The sequence below is a fragment of the Netta rufina genome (genome assembly GCF_964035555.1).
Source record: "Netta rufina genome assembly, chromosome: 7".
Taxonomy (NCBI): Eukaryota; Metazoa; Chordata; class Aves; order Anseriformes; family Anatidae; genus Netta; species Netta rufina.
The window spans coordinates 17412893-17433657 of record NC_140130.1 but is presented as its reverse complement, the minus strand read 5'-3'; the positions used below and the strand labels follow the sequence as shown (position 1 = coordinate 17433657).

Below are 20765 nucleotides of genomic sequence, written 5' to 3'. Positions count from 1 at the left end.
CCGGCGGCGGCAGCACCCGCGCTGCCGGGACGGGGCGTGGCCAACGCGGGCCGGGCGAGGCCCGCCGCGCGCCTCAGCCAATCCGCGAGCCGGGGCGCGGCGGGATGCAAATGAGGCGCGCTCCGATTGGTCGCGCCGGGCCGGCGGGGCGGGGCGCGGGGCGGGGGCGGGGCGGGCGGCGCTGGACGGGGCGGGCGGCGGCGGGCGCGCAGCTGGAATGGGGCGGGCGGGAGCGGGGCGCCCGGTGCAGCTGGCGGGGGGCGCCGGCCGGCCGCCATAAAGTGAATGGCCGGGGTGAATGGCAGGCAGTCGGCCGGCGCCCTCCCCGTGAGCCGCGGGCCGGCAGCGAGGCGCCGAGTGCCCGCCCAGCCCCGGGATTTACTCGCCGACGGCGGCGGAGCAGCCCGGGCGGCGGGGCGGGGGGCAGCAGCTTCGCCCCGCTCGCAGGACTGAGGCCGCCCAGCAGCCGAGCCCGCGCCTGGAGCCGCCGTAAGTGCCCCTCCCGGCCCCGCTTCCTCCCCCCGCTCCCCGCCGAAACCGGCGGCGGAGCCAGAGCATCCCCGGCGGGGCGGCTCGGGGCGCTCCGCCCGGCTCCGCGGGCTCGGCACCCCCCGTCCCGGCACCCCGGGGGGCAGCGGGAGCACCGGGAGCTGCCCCGAGCTCCAGCAGCGGCCCCGGGGGCCGTGCGCGGCGGAGCTGCTCCCCGGGCCGCCCGCCGCCGGAGCGCCGCAGCCCCGGCCGCCCCCTCGGGGCCGCCGCGGGCCCCTCCCGGAGCGCCTGGCGGTTGCTAAACTTAGGCATTTTCCACTCGGGCGAGCGGGGCAGGGGCTGTTTAAATTAGCCGGGGCTCGCCGTAAATAACGGGCTGCCGGATCGGCTGTCTGCAGGGTCCGGGGGAGCGGGGAGACACCGCCTGGGAAAAGGAAGGCGGCCCGACGGCTTCTGGACAGCTGGATAAATGATATTTATGTAACGGGCTGCCGCCTGTTTACAGCGCGGCCGACCTCCCTGCAGCTCCGGGGAGAGGGCGAGCCCGGCCCCCGCCGACGGGGCGAACCTGCCCGGGGCTGCCGGGGGCTCCCGGGGGCCGTCGCCGCCGGGGTCCCGACCGGGAGCGAGAGAGCCGACTGGCCCCCGGGGGAAGGCTCCGGGCAGAGCCGGCTGTCGGGCTCCGGCCGCGGGCAGGCAGCGGAGCGGCGCCCCGGAGCCCTCCGGGCTGCGGGGGGAGAGCCGGGGGGGCTGCGCTGCAGCTGCTGGAGCCGGCTCGGGGGGGCGGCGGGGCCCCGGGCCGGTGCCGCCGAGGGGGGCACACCTGTCGGCCCGGAGCCCCCGGACAGCTGAGCGGGACGGGCTGGGACGGGCAGCCCCCCCCCGGCTCCGCACACCGCTCCCAGCCGGCTCGGCTCGGCGGGGGAGGCTGTAGGGGCGCGGGAGCGAGCCCCCGGCCGCAGCGCCCCGGGGATGCGCCCACCTCGGTGTTCCCCAGGCGGATCGGGGGGTCCCGCTCTGTGCCCTGCGGGGTGCCCGGCTGGGGTGGCTTCGTGCCCTCCGCCAGTTGGAGAGATGCTGAACGCAGCAGTTTAGGAAGGGGGCTCTCGGGAGCGTGCCCCCTGTTCCTGTCCCAGCTTCCAAAGGAGGAGAAAGGACGGCGTTTTTGGCGATGGCACCGGGGTCTCCCCGAGCCCCCCGCTCCCGTGGCGTGTCGGTGAGCCGGAGGGATGGGTGTTTGCTCAGGCGTCGGTCGTGCCTTGCTGTGAGGGACAAAGAGCTGCCTGCTGGCTCCAGAGGGACCAGCAGGGCACGGGAGCTGCTCTCAGGCTCCACAAATGTTTGCAGAAACGGGGCAGGGTTTGGTTTTCGTTAGCAAATGGCCGCAGCATGCCCGGTGCTCCCTACCGGGAGCCCTCGCAGGAGATGGCTGTCCCTGGCGTCCCGGAGGGGGCTGTGGGCAAGGGCAGTGTTCTTCCTCATGTTACGGGGATTGCACAAGACCTGCAGGCTGGGCTCTACCCATGAAACCCACCTACGTCCCAGTAACTGAGCTCTCCTGTACTGGTTTAAAAGTGTGATATCTGTTGCATTTCTAAAAGGGCTTAATTCAGGCAATTAATAGAGCTAAAAACTTCCACTGAATTGCCAAGTAGTGGTTTGTGTACCCTGTGGGGAGTCGGCAAAAAGAGTCGCATCTTTTCTATCGTCAGATGCTACCCAAAACCCCGAGATTGAGAGGTGAGGCTGACTTTGGAGACTGCCAAAAAGAAAAAGCCAGAAACCCGATCTAGGAGACAGCTCCAAAAGGAAGATGAGATGAGCCGGGGACATGAGTTCTGTCTCGTGACCTGGCACATGTGCCCTGGCTCTGGGGACAGGGGAGGTCCTGGGCTGGGAATGAAGTCCCCTGTGGGGATCGCTGGTGGCCTCACACCACACACCCCGCTTCGGGAAGGCAGTGGGATGAGGCTGCAGGGTCGGGAGCAGGAGGCTGCGGCATCTCTGCGCGGGCTCGGTGGTTATCTGGCCATTTGAGCACGGGACCTTGCTGTTTGCTCAGGGCCTGGCTGCAGGGGGGAGGTCCCCACTTGTCACGGGATGCTGGGGTCCGAGGACACCGAGCTGAGCCAGGCCTGGGACCTGGCTTTTGGCTGGGGGCATGGGGAGCACGGTGCTGGGCTACCATCAGCTTGCCCTCTGCCTCCACCGACCAGCATCACAGTCAGCCTCCAGGCTGGGGGAAAAAACATCTCTGGTCAGCACGGGGCTGAAGCAGGGCTGGGGGCTTCAGGCAGCCGGAGAAAGGATTTGCGAGGCCAGCCTCGCCGCACCGCGCCTCCCCTTTGTGTGCCGCTCCCCGCGCCCCTGCCCTCCCGCCCGGCTCACCTCTGAATATTAATGCCTCTGGCAGATTGGATAATAATGTGACTGGGAATTGAATGAAGCTGGTTATTAGCTCTTGGCTTCCGTGGGGCATTTAAGGCAGCCCGCAGGCTGCAGCTGGAGGCGCAGCGGGACGGAGCGCAGAGCGGGGCGCTCCCGCGGCAGGGCTTGGCTCGGCCCCCCCGGCCCAGGGCTGGTACTGCTGCGGGGTCATCGGAGACAGCCCCGCTGGTTTTCAGTGTGGGCAACAACCAAATCCCGAGTCCTTCTGGGGAAGGAACCAGGATTGCTAGCTGGATGGAGGCTGAGAAGCGTTTCCATTATTATTAGGCTTTAAATAGAGATACGGAGCTGGGGAGGGAAGCCCCCTCCTCTGCTGTCCCCACCAGTTCCAGGGTGTTGCCCAGCAGGCTGGGGAAGAGGCCGGTTCCCCACATGCTGAGCAGGAAATTTCCTGCTGATTTGATGGGAACAAGTTTGAGCTCGGAGTGCCCATTTTTGACAAACTGCACCTTCTGGTCTTTCCTCGGGAGCCTTCCCGCAGGCGGGTTGCTGGATGATTTAGCAGGAGGGAACGTTACCCACCTCACAGAGGGGAAGCAGAACTGCCCTGCCCGGCAGCCCAGCACAGAGCCAGACATGCTGCCTCTATCCCCTCACCCTCGTCGCGATGCTCTCTGTCTCCCAAAGCACGGCTCTGCCAGAAATTAAACATTTGCACCCTTTTCCTCCGCGCACAAGAGTAGGGAAAGCATAGCTAAAAGTGCAGAAGCTGCTATTAATTTCACACATCTGATTTTTCAACCATTCAAAGCATTCAGGAATGCATTGATGGTTCTGTAGCTACTCATGATCTCAGCTGAAGCAGACCTGGGGTACTGCATTTGTCCCATTCAACCCCTAAATTACAGTCGGAGCTCCCATGAGTGAGACACCTGTCTGTGAACCCCAATTTCCCCAGCAAACAACTTCAACCATCCCAAAGCCTGAGAGCTGGTCCCGCAGACCACTTCTATTAAATAAATGCATTAAGTAGATGCCTCTATTTGCTGCTAGCAGGGCTTCGGGGGGACGGCGTGGGCTGGGAGGCTCAGCCCCAGCAGAGCTGCCTGCAGAAATGCAAAGAGCACAAGGATGAACCGAAAGGCATCGTCGGCGAGTCCGCGGTGACTCCAGCCTTCCTCCCCCTCCGTCCTGCCTCCCATCTCCCTTCCAGCAGCGGCGGCCCCAGCCTCGCCGCCCTCCCTGCCCCTTCTCAGGGTGCTGTTTCTGCAAGGCTAAATTTTAAGAAGTGCTTATAATAACTGACCAGAGAGAAGCACGAGAGCTTAACCATAAATCAAGCTGACCTGTCTGCGTGTGGACGTTTTTATTTACTCATCTTTCTGAAAAACAAATAAACAGAGAATGCCTCCCAAATAAACCAGCTCCCCACTTAGATTTGAACATACTTTAAAAGAAATCTCTTTTGTTTTAGCCATTTTTATTTCCTGTTTGTTTCTGAGCTTAGACTTGACAATGAAAACCACATGAAATTCCCTTTTTGTTCCATCAGTTTTATTTTTGGTGCCACAATATCCAAAACTTCCAGTTCTACAAGCTTTTTTTTTTTTTTTTTTTTTTTTGAGATGCGCATTTATTGCATGGTTAGTTTTTAAAGTAAATTTGTGGATTTATTTGTGGATTTTTTTCCACCAAAAGAAAAGAGGAAAATTGTTTAGAGAGCTGGATCCGTGGTGATAATTTTAAAAAATAAATAAATAAAAATGTTGGATGTAAGAGATATATGTTGAGCCATAGAAGTCAGGCTGGGTGCGGAGCTGTACTTAACCAGGGAGAAATTTCACATGCAAAGCGCTGAGCGGTGCGTACTTGTGTGTCCTGCTCAGAAGGGGTTTTCAGCACGATTTTAGTATCGGTGCGGAGAAGCCAGCGCAGGAGCTCGTCCGTGGTCGGGGGAGAGGGGCTGCTGGGGTGTTTGGCACGCTGTGACCGGTGCCGGGCTGTCCTCGGTGGGGTTTGGGGCTGGGGCTGCCGAGGCGCCTCTCCGTGTCCCCGCAGCGGTCGGGCCGAGGGGCTGCGACCCGAGCTGCTTCCAGAGTGCTGGCTTCCCTCTGCCCCGGCCCTTTTTTCTCTGAACCACTTTGATGGGATTGCCCGAGGGCCAGGCTGAATGAGTAATTATGGATCTGCAGCTTTCTTCATTACCCACCCAAAATGCCTACCTCCCAGGGCTCTGTATGGGATGCAGCGTGGAACAGATGGAAAAAACTAAGGATTAAAAAAAAAAAACAAAACTAAAGCTAAAAAAGCCCAGACTTTGCACACAGTCCTTAAGCAGCGCAGTGCATTTCAGGACCCTGACATTCAAAGCCGGGTTCCGCTGCTTCCCACGTCTCCGTGCCCCCAGATTTACGGCACGGCACGGCTTGCTGCGGGGTGAGAGGTTCCCTCTGCACCCTGGGCCCAATCCTGCAAGCGTGGGCCGCTTGCACAAGGCTGCAGGGCTGGATCCAGCCGTGTTTGCAGTGGGGAGGGCCGATCCCCCCTCGTCCCCCTCTGCACAATGTCTGGGTAAACAGGCTGACCTTCGGGGCATGTTGCAAGGTCCATAAAGGTGGTGGGTGTGTGTGGGGGGAGCTCCAGCATCTGTCCCAGTGACCCCCCCTCCCCAGAGGGGTGCTGGCAGCTGCCGCACGTCCTCTCCTCTCCTGCTCGGGATGCTGCGGTCTGAGCTCATTGCTTGCTTTATTCATGGCAGCCCACGTCCTGCAAGGGTGTTCCTGCCAGAGCACTTAAAAAAAAAAAAAAAAAAGAAATATAAATTGCTTAGGAGGAAAAAAAATAATAATCAGAGAAACCTTACAGCCCAGACATCGGCTCTGCCGGCTCTGCGTGTTGGGATGACGCAGCCCTGGCAGCCGGCTGGCCGTGTCGGGGCTCCAGTTGGTGTCCCCAGCAGCGCTGCCCCTCGGCCACCGTGGCACCCCCAGCCAAACTCCTCTCCCCTTTGCAGCCCCGCTGGTTTTTAAAACAGCAACCCGGCGGCACTTCCCCCCAAAAAAAAGATTCTTTCCAGCCACCCACCATTTTTGCCAAGTTTTGTCACGGAGCAAATGTTTATGACCGAGTCAAACTTCTGCGGAGGATTTATTGCAGAAACGCTGACTGACGGCGAACGCGGGCGGCTTCGCAGCGTGCCAAGGTCGGAGACGCATAAAGGGTGTGACGTGCCGGCTGCACGGCGGAGCCTTCCCGACCTTCAGCCCTATGCATCACCCGCCTGATTAGGGGCTTTCTTGAGCTTGTTTACTAATTGTGAGAATCATTTACATCCCTGGTAGCATCTGAGTCATCTGCTGCCCTCCATCTGCATACAAAGCTCCCGATGGCAGCTGGAGCCGCATAGCTCCAGCGCCGCCTCTCAGCCCCAGCCTCCCTCAAACGGGCCAACTTTGCAGCCACAGAGATACCAAAAGGACGCCGAAGCTCTGCCGTGAACGCATCCGCCACGGGCATTGGGCCAGTTCCCTTTTACTGCTGGAATAATCGCTCAAACTCATACAGCCACCCAAACAAACGCAGCGCAGCGTACCGGCGCGCCCATGCCAGGCCCGCTGCCCTTGGCGCAAGCAGCGGATCCAGCGACGCTGCTTCACCGCTGTCTCGCTCCCATCTCCATTTCTGCCCAGCTTCTGTCTGTGCAAACACGAGTGCTTTGTGCGTGCAAAGGGAAACAGGAGTCCCTCAGCCGCAGCTGTGCTGCTTGCTGCCATACAGATGCAGGCAGATGTGCTGCGAGCGCAGCCTGCCAGGGTGCACAGGGATCAGCAAAGCTGAGCCCCCTCTCTCTGCTTTTTATTTCAGTCGTGAGATGCTCTCAGGCAGAATTTCTCCCCCAAATCAGTCTTTTCTCCCCGACCAAAGCGATTAGTTTCTCTGGAGGACTTCCCTGCGCCCACAAAGCACACTCCCAGCACTCCTGTGCTACAGAGCCTGACACTGCCAGCAACTTTGTGCAACTGCGATTCGTTCTGGCAAAACTAAGCCTTTGCTGATTTATTTTGTTCCAGATGCCTAACAAACAAAATAAGCCATAACAAAGTGCAGCTTTATTAATGTAGCTGCATAGTCTGTCAGAAAGAAAATCGCAGCCCCGGCTGATGGAGCCAAGGTGCTGCGCGCCCAGGCGAGGCGCAGCGTGCGAGGCGCGCAGGGAAGGCAGCTGGACACAGCCAGACCCACGCTGCAATTCCTACGAGGATGAACGCAGCATCAACATTTTGTTTAGGGGAAAAAAAAAAAAAAAAAACAAAACACAAATTTGCAGAAAGTCTGGCAGGGCTTCCCTTCTGTATTATGATTAGCTCTTCATGTCCAAGCTTCAGGCATCATTTCAGAAGCTATCCAGGTGGGCTAACGGCGGCTCCGGTGGGGGCCCAAGCGTTCTTTGGCACAGGCCAAGTGAAGGAGCGCTGCCCTGGCTCCGCAGATCTCTCTGCCCCCTGCAGCTGAGCTCGGCAGGGACTGCCGCAGTCGGGGTCTGCAGAGGAATCCCTCTGGGTGGAAGCGTTGAGGAGAGCAATCCACAATGTGTGGGTCACGGTATGCAGAGGCGCTTCTCTGCAGCAGGGTCATGGTGCAGACTTTTTTCCCTGCAGACAGAGGTACGGATCTGTCAATCCTTTGGACCTTTCCACTGTGATAATCCTGCATGATACCAATACTTTATTAACCCTCCGCTGCCCAGAGCGGGCATTTTGGCCATCACCCTCCTTCATGTCCAGGGGCTTGCCCGGGAAGCCAGCGGCTCGCTCGCACCTTGTAGGCTGCCCCCAGCCCCTGGAGAATGCATCAGGCAGGGTCCAGTGAGGCTGTGCATTTCCCTACCACCTCTTATCTGAGGATCTGGAAGCACTTAAAGGAATTTTGCTTCATTGCCTCTCACAGCTCAAAGAGGCTCATTAACATCATTTCTGAGATGAGGAATGGAGTCTCAGAGCAGCCAAGAGATTTTTCCTACATTACAAGCCAAGTCAGCGACACTGCTTATCTCCCTATCCTCTACCCTAGCCCACATTATCAGGAGCTTCTCCGATGATGAAGAGAACAGACAGAAACAGAGAGGCTGCCCCTTGCAGCCAGCCCAAGCGGGAAGCCCTGCAGCATGGCACCACGCTGCCTGCGATGCTCTTGCAGCTCGAAACAGCTCGCTCCGACAGCGATCAGATACCAAGCACCCTGGGGAGCTTTGGCAATTCCTACCGATGGGAGAGCAGAAAAAAATGTTCCAGGCTTTAAAGTGGCACACACTGCTACAAAAACACCCCGTGCCAGAGCTCAGGGGTCAGCACCGCACCGCGAGGACTAAATCGAGAAATAAAGTTTATTATAAACTGTGACTCAGCCCTCGCTGGCAGTTCGTGATCCTCTGGTGAGCGCGCGCCTGGAAGCACTGCTCGGCCAGCCAGGGGCTGCAGGCAGCCCCAGGGTTTTGGAGGCAGGCAGGCAGCTCTCCTGCCCGCAGCGGGGCTGCACTCTGGGTAACCGGTTAGCTCTGCTGTTTATCTTCCAGTGATTAATGGTCTCACTTGGTTCCTGCTGCAATTCCATTAAGATTAGAGACTTAAAGTTACACCGAGAGGTTTAGCAGCGGATGACCCTGGTCTCCCTGTGGCTGTATTTCTGTAGTCTCGAGGAAGAGAAGATTATTGTCTCACATCCCACCCTTCTTGCTCTCTCGCTGCAGGGAAGGAGCCCTCACAGGCAGCACGTGTGTCAGCCCTTAGCTCGGTGTGCAATTTGTGTGCCATGCACGCTGTGTCACTGGAGACTCCAGCCCGTGGACACTTGCGTGGCACTGTCCTGCACAAACACATGGATTGGGACAGCAAAAATCTCTCGCAAGATGGGACAGGGCAGCCCCAACCCATTCCTTTCTGATGTAGGGCAGAGGCAGGGGCAGCTCCACCTGAGCACAACCCCCAGGAGGACCAAAGTACATGCGGACAGATCCTCTTCCAGAAAATATGGTTAGATAAACTCGCCGGGCAGAAGGGGATACGGGCAGCCCTTGGGATCCCAACTGCCAGCTCCCTGCATACCCTTTTGGGGAAGGCAAACAGCATCAAACGACCAGACGGACGGCCTCTCCCCCCGGACAAACCTGCAGGAGCCTCAGCTCAGCGGGCACACGCTTGTGGCCCACTCCGCGGTGGCAGCGCGGGGAGCTCAGCAAGGCGCGCTTGTCAGTCTCGGGGTAGCTCGCCGTGGGCAGCACCCACAGCACCAAAGCCACTGCTATAATTAGCCCCGCTTGGCTTGCAGTCAGCCTTTATGTTTCCTTCCCACCCCTCCAAAAAAAACAAGCGGAGGAATCTCTGTTCCCGGGCGATGGAGCAGCATGTTACTGAGATCGAGGAGGAAGGTCACGGGGACCCTCGTTTGCTCTTTTTTGGGTGAGCGAGGTGTCCCCCCTGGCTGGCCGGAGATGCTGCACCTCGTGCCCGCTGCCTTTTGCAGCACCCAGGCAGCAGCAGTTGTTGCTCCCTGCTAGCAGGGAGGATGCGCACGGGTGGCGGCCTGAAGAAAAGACCTGTTTGTTACAGATTTGGGAACCTTTTACCATGGGAGCAGTGAAGTATGTAGATGGAAGGAGCTACACGCGCCAGAGCAGGCTGGGGGCCAGGGGTGATTTTACACAACTGAAAACTGAGCAAGTCTGGTTCCACATTACAAGTACAGAAGCTGCCCCTAAAGAAATGGTCCTTTTACATTAAGAGAAAATGAGATGAAGGCTCAGATGGCAACAATAAATCTGATGCTATCTAAAGACACTTCTGAGGTGCCAATTCCAGTAACTCCCTGAGAACAAACGACTTGGTAGGAATGCCACAAAGGTTTATCATCGACTTTCTTAATGTCTCTGCCTACAGCGAGATCTAGCCAGTGTGGAGGAAAGCTCCTTTAATTAAATCTGAAAGGGCTGTATAATCTAGAGTAATACCTACAGCCCTTTGTCTTGGCAGCAGGGGGTGTCCCCAGCTAAATACACCAGTGCGGAGCTCGGACATTAGCCCCAGCTCAGACCATCCTGCAGCCCTCCATGGCTGTGCAGAGCAGGTCTCCTCTTGCTTTTGTTTGTTCTGCCCACGACAAGCTGAAAGGGCCTTGCTTGATGCCACTGCACAGGGCACTTGTAGTAGGTACATAATCACACACACAAAATTTCCTCTCTGAAGTCCTCATAGCGTTATCTTTGGTTCAAAAAGCAAACTTGCTCATGAGTCAGAAGTCCTGGATTCAGCTTGAATATGGGCCACGCTTTACAACCAGTTTTAGTCCAGGTCCCCAGCACATCCCTGGGGCAGGCCAAGCACACTACAGTGCACAGCAGCTCAGATCAAGCACACAGCCACTGCACGGGTGCAGTGAGGGATGGGACGGGAGTCCTAAATACTGGGGCTGGCTTCCTCCAAGCCTGATGTTGTCATTTACACCTATAAAGGTCTGTAAAACTGCTCCCCTCCTGGTTTCCATATCTCCACTGCAGTTTGCACAGATGAAACTGAAGCAAGACAAGCAAGAGTCTCGAGGCAAACAGGACCGTGCACAGGAGGATGCTGTCCTGCAGCTACAGTGAGGCAGGAGTCTGAATTCCTCCTTAAATCTGGTCCAGTGCAGAGTCAAGCCCTCGAAGAGAGGAAATTGTGCTTGACAGATGCAATCATATGCAAATGGCTGTAGAAGAGGGGAAATTATCATCTACAAACATTGGGCAGAAATTCCATCTGCCGCCGCCTCAAGAAGGGCTCTTAATAAATTCTGAGACAGCAAAGTGACACACATCTTAATCAAGACTTAATCCAGGGAATTAATTCACTGCGCGTTTCTGCATAATTCCAAGAGCCATGCTAAAAGCCATGGCAATATCAGCAGCAGATGGACTCTCCTTACTCCATGCAAAGGTATTAAAGAAAACTCAGCCCCTGTCACACCGCGTTGTGTGCATACACACGGCAGAAAGCAACAGGGCCATGCCCCGCTGCTGCCGGGAGCTCACGCGGCCTGCAGACACCAAAGGTCAGACAGCCATGAGGGGGAAAGGGAAACCAGTCCCACAGCAAACACAGAGCCGCTTCTGTCCAACAGGAGACAAAAAGCCCGGAGGAGGCAAAGGTCTGGGAAAGCAGCAAGGGATGCTGCTCTCAGAACGGGGCTGGGGCCAGCACTGAGGTTCAGCAGGGGCTGGGGATGGAGGGGCACCAGGGAGCGAGGAGAACTTCTCGTGACCACGGCTTGCTGCAGGAACCAGCAGGACCGGCGCTAGGAATGACTTCTCTCACTGCGGCCCTGCAGGCATTCTGCAGGTACAGGGGCTGCCTTTGCCAAGGGCCCCAGCAGCAGCCCTGCTCAAATTGACAGGAGGCTTTAGACAGCTCTGAAAATACATTCTTAGTCACTGTCATCCACCTCCAAAGGAGGTGCAAAAGCTATGTTATTAATCTCTTGTTTACATGTTTAAAGGCTAGCGCAGACCAGATGAATGCTGCCTCCAGTCAGCCCGGTCCCAATACGTGTGGATTAGAGGGGTCGTGCAATCCTCCACCAACCTTCCCAACTGACTGCAACCTGTAGCTTGGAAATCCCAAACACCTGGTCCCACAGCCCTGTACCTGGAGGCCGCTGGTCCTGGCACACGTTTACAGCCACTGAGTGACAGAAGGCTTAGAAACTGCTGTGTATATAGTACACATACTATGTGCAGCAGCATTATGAGCTGAAACTTGGACTTAGGGGCTAACACGGGGCCTGCTCACCTTGCCGAGGTGACGTGGCTGGGCTGGTAACCCCTACTACTTCACTCCTGCCTCTTCATGAGACTCCAACACAGGCCTGGGTAGAGCAGCTCTCAACCAAACCCTTCCAGGCAACGTAGTCACAGGTGGAGGGCATGGAGACCTAGAGGATTGGGACTGGAATAATTGGCCCTGGGACTGAAAAGGAAGGTCAGGGAGTCCTGGTGTTGGCTACACTGTGAGGAGCAGCTCCCCAGCTGGGATGCTTTCTGCGAGGGAGGTGGCCCACAGCCGTAGAAGAGGTGCTGGGGAGCCTTTGGTCAAGATGACCCAAAGCTGGAAGCGAGCTGCTGCTCTAGCCGGGCTCACTCATCCCCCCAGCACCCAAGGGCGTGTAACGCGATGCCCGTGTTAATTCAGGCTGCAGAGGTCCTTCTGTAACCAACAGGAGTCCATTTGCACTGACCCAGCTTGTGGCAGCCTCCGTGCAGGCCAACGTGCCTTCCTCCCAGTGCCACACGCAGGGGCAGCTTTCTGTTGGGCGTGCACGTGTGTTTGTCCATGTTCACGGTCTCCGAGCTTTGCTTGTGCCCGGCCAGCTTGCTGGGAAGTGAAGGAGAGTGCAGGAAAGCTGCGGCGGGAGGCTAGGGAGAGGCGGGATGTCTGGGGAAGGTGCTAACAGCCCTTGGCTGGCCCAGAACCACTTCCTCAGATCTCCGTTACACAGCATGCTCCGGCGTTGCTATTTCAGTCTGAATGTCACCTATAAATTGGAGGCTCTTTCTCTGAAGGCTGCAAATAGAAGTGCCGCTAGATGATCTTTGATTTATAGGGGAGCTCAGCAGAAAGCCTGGCATCTCCATTTTCCAGCCAGGAAACTCAGAGGGGGTCCGAGGATCACACAGGGATCCTTTGCTCTCCCTCAAGGGTTGGCAGGTCCCTCCCCGAGTGGGTGGGGAGAGGTCAGGAACACAGGTCCCGTCTCCCTAACCGCCCCGTGCCTGCTTTTTCAGATTCCTCCTCCTCTGCTGCCCATTCCTGCCCCATGGATTTCAACCTGCTGGCAGACGCGGAGGCTCGCAGCCCGGCCCTGTCGCTCTCGGACTCCGGCACCCCCCAGCACGAGCACAGCTGCAAGGGGCAGGACCACAGCGGTGAGTGCGAGGCCCTGCGACCCTCCCTAGTGGGAGAGCGGGACCCGGCGGGCAGAGAGCGAGCAGGGGGAGGCGTGGGGTGAGCATCGCCTGTGCAGGGGGTGCTGCTGAAGTGCTTGGGTTGAAGCTTTCCATGCTGTGGGTTAGGTTGGCCTTGGGCTCAACTCGCCGGGTTCAGTCAAAGGAAGAGATGATGCAAAGCTCCCCCGAAGAGCACCCGCACAAGGGGAGGCGAGGGCTGGGGCCAGCCTGCTGCTCCCCGTGTAAAGCCTCCGGGCTCACCCGCATGCAGAAGCTAATCAGCATAATGATGCAGATTAAAATTCCCTGGAGCAAGCATCACAGGGGCAGCATCGTAGCTATGGTCGGAGAATCCACCCTCCGAATTCCTCGCTGCGCGCGTACCTTAGTTGGGCACATCCCCAGGCTCAGTGGCTCCTCGTCAGCTGCTGGGGATGCATGGCGTGCATCTCCATCCGAGTGGCCTTCCTGATGAAGCCCCCCGGCCCCTGCACAGAACTGCCAATTTAGGAGCGGACTTCTCTTTTTTTCCATTAGGCGTGAGCAGCTAATTCCAGCCATGACTGCAGGAGTTTCATTGAGTGGGCGAACGTGCATGGGATGCATCCCACAGCCTATTTTAGGGCGACAATAAATGCTTGGTGCCTGGTCACTCCCCGCTGTCTTACATAGTCTAGAAATAAGGTCACCCTGGGAGGCAGCCGCGTGCCAGCGTTACCTGCGCACGGGGGCTGCCAGCTCCCGCGCTCACACCAGGGAGGCTGATGGCAGCTACTCCAGGCATATGTCCCCAGCACAGGCAGGGCAGGGCAGGGCGCAGCACTGTGGTACGTCACTTCTGGAGATTCCTGCCTTCCCCACAAAAAATCCAGCCCCACTTTTCCTTTGTTCCATCTGCAGAGCAAGAGATGGTAAGGAACAGAGCAGAAGCCTGCTCTGTCCGGGCTTTCTGAGATCCTCAGCATCCTCTGATGGTGTTGAGCATTTGCAACACCCCCTTCTGTTAGCTCTCATCAGGCAGGAGGAGAGGCAGGGAGAGGAGGATATTTTCTATAGCCAGCTCCTCGGTGTGGATTCAGTGCAGCCCATGGGGCTCTTCCTGGGCTCCCCCCAGACTGCCACGCTGCTGGTCCCACCACAATGCCTTACAGAGAGCACATTCCCTGTCTGGAGAAGAAGCAGAAATGAAGACGGTGTTCCCTGTAAGCAACGTTCAGGAAGAGCCAGAGGCAGCAGGTGTGGAAACAGAGAGGACACTAAGGGGAAGGTACAGCTGCAGATTTTTCCAGACTCAGAGACAGGATTCCCACATCCACTTCAACTTCACAAGATTTAGGGGAAGTCCTACTCCAGAAGGCATGGAGGAGATGAATACCAAAGCAAGATGCTTGGTTAGCTCTTCCACCAAGATGCAAACTGTTGGCCAGTGGGTTTTGCTCCGTTGCCATTCCCTTTTGCTGTAATTTCTTCCTGCATGAAGAAGGGCAGCTGTCAGCAAGAGCTCCCAGTTTGGGCACAGCCTCCTCTTTGGCAGCAGCCCCTTTTGAAATCCACGTGTCAGGGGCTCCTGTGGGAACATACCCCATGTATGCATCAGGCTCTTAATTAACCCAGACTTAGCAGATGAGCAAACAAACCAAATGTTGTCCCTTCATCTGTACTGAGCCATTCCTAATAACTAGCTCAGATGTGGTGCCATCACTCCCTTTTTAATCTGTTTTAGAGATGGGTGATGCAGGAATCTCCCTCTTCCAACACTGGCTCAGAGCACTCAGCTAGAGAAATCAGACTTATCCCCTTGGCAATAACTGCTACTGAGAAAATAAATAAATAATCAAGAGCATGCTTCCAACAGTTCTGTTGAAGGTGGGATCTCTGCACGAGGATGCTCATGGCAGCAAGGAGAGCACCGGGAGACCACAGCCAGCTCCTACAGGTCCTGTTTCCAGGTCTTATGGCTTCTTCTGTTACAAGAATGCACTCTGAAAATTCTTTTGCTGGTCCAGCCTGGCTGGAAACACTGCCTTGTGCTGGCTCTGGGAGCAGGAGATGGTGCCTTCCTGCCCAGCACGACCAGCTTGTGCCCTGCTGGTGGGAGCCAACACATGGCAGAAGCTTCTCCAGCAGTCTCAGGGCTGCTCTACACAGCCAACTCGCTCTCTTTGCATTAGTTTCTCTGCCATCTGTTGGCAGGTAAAGAGATGGTAAAGTTATTAATATTGAAGGTTTCAAAGGTCGGCTAAGAAGTTTGTACTAACATTCCTTTCAACCCAAAGCCAGCAGCCTGTGATGGTTTCCAGCCCTCACTGCCGAGGCTGTGCATGCAACCCTGCAGACTACAAGCCCACTACTTGATGAGTCCACCCCTCCTAGGGTGGGCACCTGGCCTTGTTGACACTGGAACAGCTTTTTCCTCACCTCTCCTTCTTTTTGGAAAGAGTACAGAGGTGAGGTCTCTGTAATCACTTAGCTGAGACCACAGGAGCAGAGGAGATGCTGTCTGGATGCTCTTTTGCCATGACCATAGTTAACAAAATTTCTACCTTAAGTTTTACTTGCATTACAATGCACTTGGTCTTCTTTATATCCAACAGCAACATTAAACATGCCATAGAACAGGAGGTGGATAGTAGGGAGCATACAGGAACTGCTGCACTCCTTACATCATATATCCGTAGAAACAACACTCTTCTGGCTCGTGCTCAGGCTGTCCTCTGTGAAGGGTGATCACCTCTCCTGAAAATGCTTCCTGGGACCCCAGCATTGCTCCCCTTGGGAAAAAGCAGGTGCTGGAGAAAACAGGATTTTCCTGGGAATGGCATGGAGAGGTTTCCCTGCCATGTGTTTGGGTGCTTTTCAGTCTCTCTTCTTAGGGCCTCTCTCTTCCATTTGGCTTTTATGAGACTTACTTTTTGAAGGGCACATCCATTGGCCTTGAAGTACCGTTTCTCCTCACCCAGCTGTATTCCAGGGTCCTCTGCTTCCCTGCATCTTAATGGGCTGTCCAGGACAGCTTCCATTTTAGGATTTTTTCTGGACTTTGAAGCCTTTTAAGCTAGCTTCCACTTAAAAAAAAAACACAACCAAACAAAAAACCCTTTTCATCTGAAACTCAGTGGAACAATGCCAGGCTTTTTTAAAAAAGATTCTTCTCCTGAATGCAATGGTTTGGCCATTGTTTGCAACCATTTCTATTTGGTTTTGTGGAATATTTCACACTGGAAAAGAACACCTCCCCTTCCTGCTGAAATCCCGATTTTCAGTTGGAAGTGTATCAGAAGCTCCTTGATCAGCAGAAGGTGGTGGTGAACATCAGCAGTGATTCATTTTATCTGGAATAATTTCACTCCACGGTGACTTGTCTTGTTTCCTGGCAGGGAATTCCCCCTTTCTTTTTTCTTAAGGAAAAAAAAAATCTGCAGTTTCCCTCCCCTCTCACTGTCCTCCGCTCACCGAGTGACTCAGCTGCAATATCCTCTACCGAAGAGGTAGAAGTTTTTACTTGCAGGGTGAGGGCTGTGGCAGAGGGAGGTGCCTGGTTTGGCCAAACTGCCCACCTCCAGCCCAAGCTCAGAGGAGGCACACTACAGTCTGGGTTTAGTGACTGGCAGGAGGCCGAGCAGTGCTGTGTGGTTAGATATTGGTGCAGCCAGCAGAGAGTTTCAGGATCTTCACCAAAGGGGCGATGAAATGAATGACACAACCTCTCAGAGAGGGAGCTCTGAATGAGAAAGACAGGGTGGAAGGACAGGGAGATGCTCAAATAATTCATAGTGAGGTCTAAGAGAGACCTTTTCCTACTTTTTTAAATAAAAATATGCGCACCTAAGTAAAAAAGTAATGGAAGGATAGAAGTTTGTGTTTCTTTGGCTTAGTTAATTTAAGATCCTCAACTTGCCATCACTAGCAATCTGCCTTTCCCCACTCAAATCTCTGCAAAAACACTATTTGATCTTTTGCTGTGCCATCAATGACAATTTCCTTTTGGTTTTTATGAAGGGCGCTGTGGGTGTGGTGCAAGGCAGACACTCGGTCAGCAGGGCGAGGGAAGGAGGTGGGACTGCTCCTCTGGTGGGTGCTGCTGGAGCTGCTGGTGACCACAGCAGAGGGGCACGCAGCCCCAAGGAGAGGCTCCCCGACACATCCAAGCCCCCAAACTCACTCTGAGGACCTCTCCGTTCTGTTTCCCTCACAGACACTGAGAAGTCCCAACAAAACCAGACGGACGACTCCAACCCTGAGGACGGCTCGCTGAAGAAGAAGCAGCGGAGGCAGAGGACTCACTTCACCAGCCAGCAGCTGCAGGAGCTGGAGGCCACTTTCCAGAGGAACCGCTACCCAGACATGAGCACCAGGGAGGAGATCGCAGTCTGGACCAACCTGACGGAGGCACGAGTGCGGGTAGGACTGCAGCCCTCTCACCCTACCATGCACAAGCTGTCCCCAAACCCAGGAAGGCATGAGGAATGCTGGAACACTCCCCCCTCTAGAAAGCACCTCACAATGGTCTCCAGCTGAGATCTGGCACATCCATACGCACAGAAACACACAGCCTGTGCTGGCCATGCCTTCCTCACCCAGCACAAGCTTACAGTACCACAGGGAGGTCCAGAGCCCAAGCCCTGCCCCACCAGCCAGCTCTCCAACCCAGCAAACCCCTTCCTTGTGGTACCATCGTCCCCAGCCTCACTGGAGGGCTCCCTTTGGAGTTCCCAAACCACTGTGCAGTCACAGGCATGGCGTGGCAGGGCTCCAGCTGGAACGAGGGCTTCTCTCTGCTACTAGAAATATGAGTTAGCAGCACCATGAATAGCCTTCCAGCAGCTTCCACGCTCCAGGAAGTTATATTGTTTGAGTCCCTCCAATGCTAACAGATTTTCCTGTTATGAGACAGACTTCTAGCGCCCACCCAGCTGAGGCTGAGGTGAAGTCAAAGCAAGAAAGGTTATTTCCTCAGCTGAGCAGCTCTCCAGCTGCATCCCCCAACTGCTTTGCTCCCAAGTCACACAACCCCACCCCCTGCCTCTGAGCTGTGCACACTTGGTAATACCAAAGCTGTTTTCCTCCCTTTTCCCCATGCAAAGGGCATTTGTTAGTTTAGTGCAGTGGGCAAAGCAGCACACACAGAAGGTGGGCAGCAGGGGCTGCCTCTGCTAGCCCATGCTAGGACACAGATGCACACCTGCCCTTTAGAGCCAACAAGAATCAAGTACGGGCCATATCCTTAGTCACTCCTTGATCTCCTACACTAGTTTATGCCAAACAACCCCCATGCAGCTGCAGTGTCCAGGGCCTGTGAGTCAAAGCCACAGCAGAGGCCAGAAAGTCTTCCAGCGGTGGTTCATGGATGTGCCACCTGTGTAGAACCAGCACCACTCTCTGGCATCAACATCCCCACAGTGATGTAGGACTGGGTGCCTGCAGTAAGTCATGGACACCACCATTAATTAGGTGGCCCCAAATACGCTAAGATTATTCGGTGTATTATAAGTGGCTGTGCTTGGGTTTTGACCCAGGTGGTGATTCTCCCCCCAGGAGATGGCCCTGCAGCCCAGACACCTCGCTGCGACCCCTTCCTGATGCTCAGCCTCCCAGCTCTCTGGGAACAGCCCCAGCCCTTCTCCCATTCCTGTCTCACTGGGCACAGAGGCTGGGGCAAGGTCTCCTGCAAGGGACAGCCCGCAGTGACTCTATCCCTCCCTCCTCCCCCTCTTGCAGGTCTGGTTCAAAAACCGCCGAGCCAAGTGGAGGAAACGGGAGAGGAACCAGCAGGCCGAGCTCTGCAAGAACAGCTTCGGAGCCCAGTTCAACGGACTGATGCAGCCTTATGACGACATGTATTCCAGCTACTCCTACAACAACTGGGCCACCAAGGGGCTCGCCACCAGCCCGCTCTCGGCCAAGAGCTTCCCATTCTTCAACTCCATGAACGTCAGTCCCCTCTCCTCCCAGCCCATGTTCTCCCCACCCAGCTCCATCGCCTCCATGACCATGCCTTCTTCCATGGTCCCTTCCGCGGTGACTGGGGTCCCGGCCTCCAGCCTCAACAACCTGGGAAACATCAACAACCTGAACAGCCCGAGCCTCAACTCCGCTGTCTCATCCAGTGCCTGTCCGTACGCCTCCACAGCCAGCCCCTACATGTACAGGGACACGTGCAACTCCAGCCTGGCCAGCCTGAGGCTGAAGGCCAAGCAGCACGCCAACTTCACCTACCCGGCTGTGCAGACGGCTGCTTCCAACCTGAGCCCTTGCCAATACGCCGTGGACAGGCCTGTATGAAGGGCTGCCCGCCACCACCCGGGGACTTGACCTTAGCCTGAAACAAGGAGACCTTTAGCCCTACAACAGCGTACGTCCTGCAGAGTGAGAGTGAAAGCGAGAGAGAGCAAGAGAGCGCGAGAGAGAGAGTGCGCGGCGAGCGGGCAGACGGACCTCTATGAAGATTTGTCTAACTATCGTATGGTGAATTTTGACTGTCTTTGCCCTCCCAAACCCCTTCCCTCCCTGCCCACCAACCCCCTTACCCTCCCTCTTGGTAAGGAAACCAAAACAGTCTACTGGAAGCCCCACGGGGAAGCAGGAGCCCTGGCGGGCAGGGCGCCTGGCCCACAGACAGCCAAGCTCAGCATGTTTCAGTCTGACCCCAAACCCTCCCTTTCCCAGGAGAGCCAGTAATGGGAAACAGGGACGGGGCGACGTGGGGCTGCTCTTCAGTGCTCAGCCGAGCCCTTCTCCCTGCACGCCTGCAAGATTTCGGTGGAAGACATTTCGCCCGCCTATTTATCTGGCAGATGGTCAGAAAGCATAGTTGCAGTTGATTGGCATCTCTCTGTAGTGCATTTATAGGCATGTCCCTTCAGACTTGAAGCCTTTAGGAACTGGGAGTTGGAAGGATATAAAATATGTGTATGTATATATATATATGATGTATATATACAAATACATATATAAACATATGTAATAAAATACACCTTTTTGTTTTGTACATGAAATAACCCGTGAAGTAGACCTTAAACCAAAAACCCCCATAAAGCAATCATGTCCACTGAGGCGGCGTTCTGCCTGTCATGCTATACTGCTTCAGTCATTTCCAGTCAGACAGGAATACCTTTGCCAGTGTACATCCAAAGCATCCCTTTTGCAACAATCAACTCCCCCTTGCACATCTCCTTCCCTTCCTCAAATCCCATTTCAAAAAAGGAAGTAAAATAAAAGTTGGCACAATCCCTCTAAGGCTTCCGCCTGTCTGGTTATTGAGAGCACAACCTTGCACCTAAAGATTCAGAAGTGGAGCACGAGTAGCCTGGGTGAGAGCGAGCATCCTCAGGCAGGGTGGCCCAGGAGGAAACCTCTCCTTGCTGAGGTTTCCCCAACTCACTGTATGGGGCCAGCGTCTCTGGGCTCCTTGCAGCCCTCCTGGCTCCAAACAGCACCTCCAGGAGAGGCCGGCTGCAAGAACCCGGCCAGCTGGCCTGTCCCCATGCTATTTACGTTGGGAATGCTGTAAAACAGAGCTGGATCTCCTGGGATGTACACACCACAGCAGGACCTGCTGCTTCAACCTATGCAGAGGGACACGGTGGGTTTCTCTAAGGGCACAAGGAAGCTACGCAGACCATGGAGTGCAGGACAGCCCCACTCGGTGCAGGCTCCTTTTCCTCCATGGGGCACGTACCTCGGGGCAAGCACAACCCTGATATTTTACTTTTCTCTTAGAGAAAAAAAGTAAAACATATTACCAAGACAAACCATTCTGCTTGGGTGAGGGGGACAGACAAAGCTGGTGCAAACCAGGTTTCTGCAACACTGCTAGCATGCACAGAGGAAGCAAACTGCTGAGAGGGGATTCTCGCTAGGAGACACGGAGAGGTCCCCCACATGCAAAGTGTGCAAATCACTCAGTCTTTGCCATAGC

At 55.8% G+C, this 20765-nt stretch overlaps 1 protein-coding gene across 1 annotated transcript; it reads left to right on the top strand.

The window, feature by feature from the left end:
* Window positions 1-284: 284 nt before the first annotated feature.
* PITX3 (paired like homeodomain 3) lies at window positions 285-20027 on the top strand. Its single transcript, XM_084290436.1, has 4 exons — window positions 285-489; window positions 12686-12826; window positions 17043-17248; window positions 18566-20027. Exons 2-4 carry the CDS (start codon window positions 12718-12720, stop codon window positions 19127-19129), a joined length of 879 nt encoding a protein of 292 aa, XP_084146562.1. The 5' UTR covers window positions 285-489; window positions 12686-12717; the 3' UTR covers window positions 19130-20027.
* Window positions 20028-20765: the final 738 nt, after the last annotated feature.

What these genes read in the sequence shown, in the direction of transcription:
- PITX3 (XM_084290436.1), top strand. Translation starts at nt 12,718, where the DNA reads ATGGATTTCAACCTGCTGGCAGACGCGGAGGCTCGCAGCCCGGCCCTG. An exon ending in CAAGGGGCAGGACCACAGCG is followed by an intron (nt 12,827 to 17,042) that starts GTGAGTGCGAGG and finishes TTTCCCTCACAG; the next exon opens with ACACTGAGAAGTCCCAACAA. An exon ending in TGACGGAGGCACGAGTGCGG is followed by an intron (nt 17,249 to 18,565) that starts GTAGGACTGCAG and finishes CCCCTCTTGCAG; the next exon opens with GTCTGGTTCAAAAACCGCCG.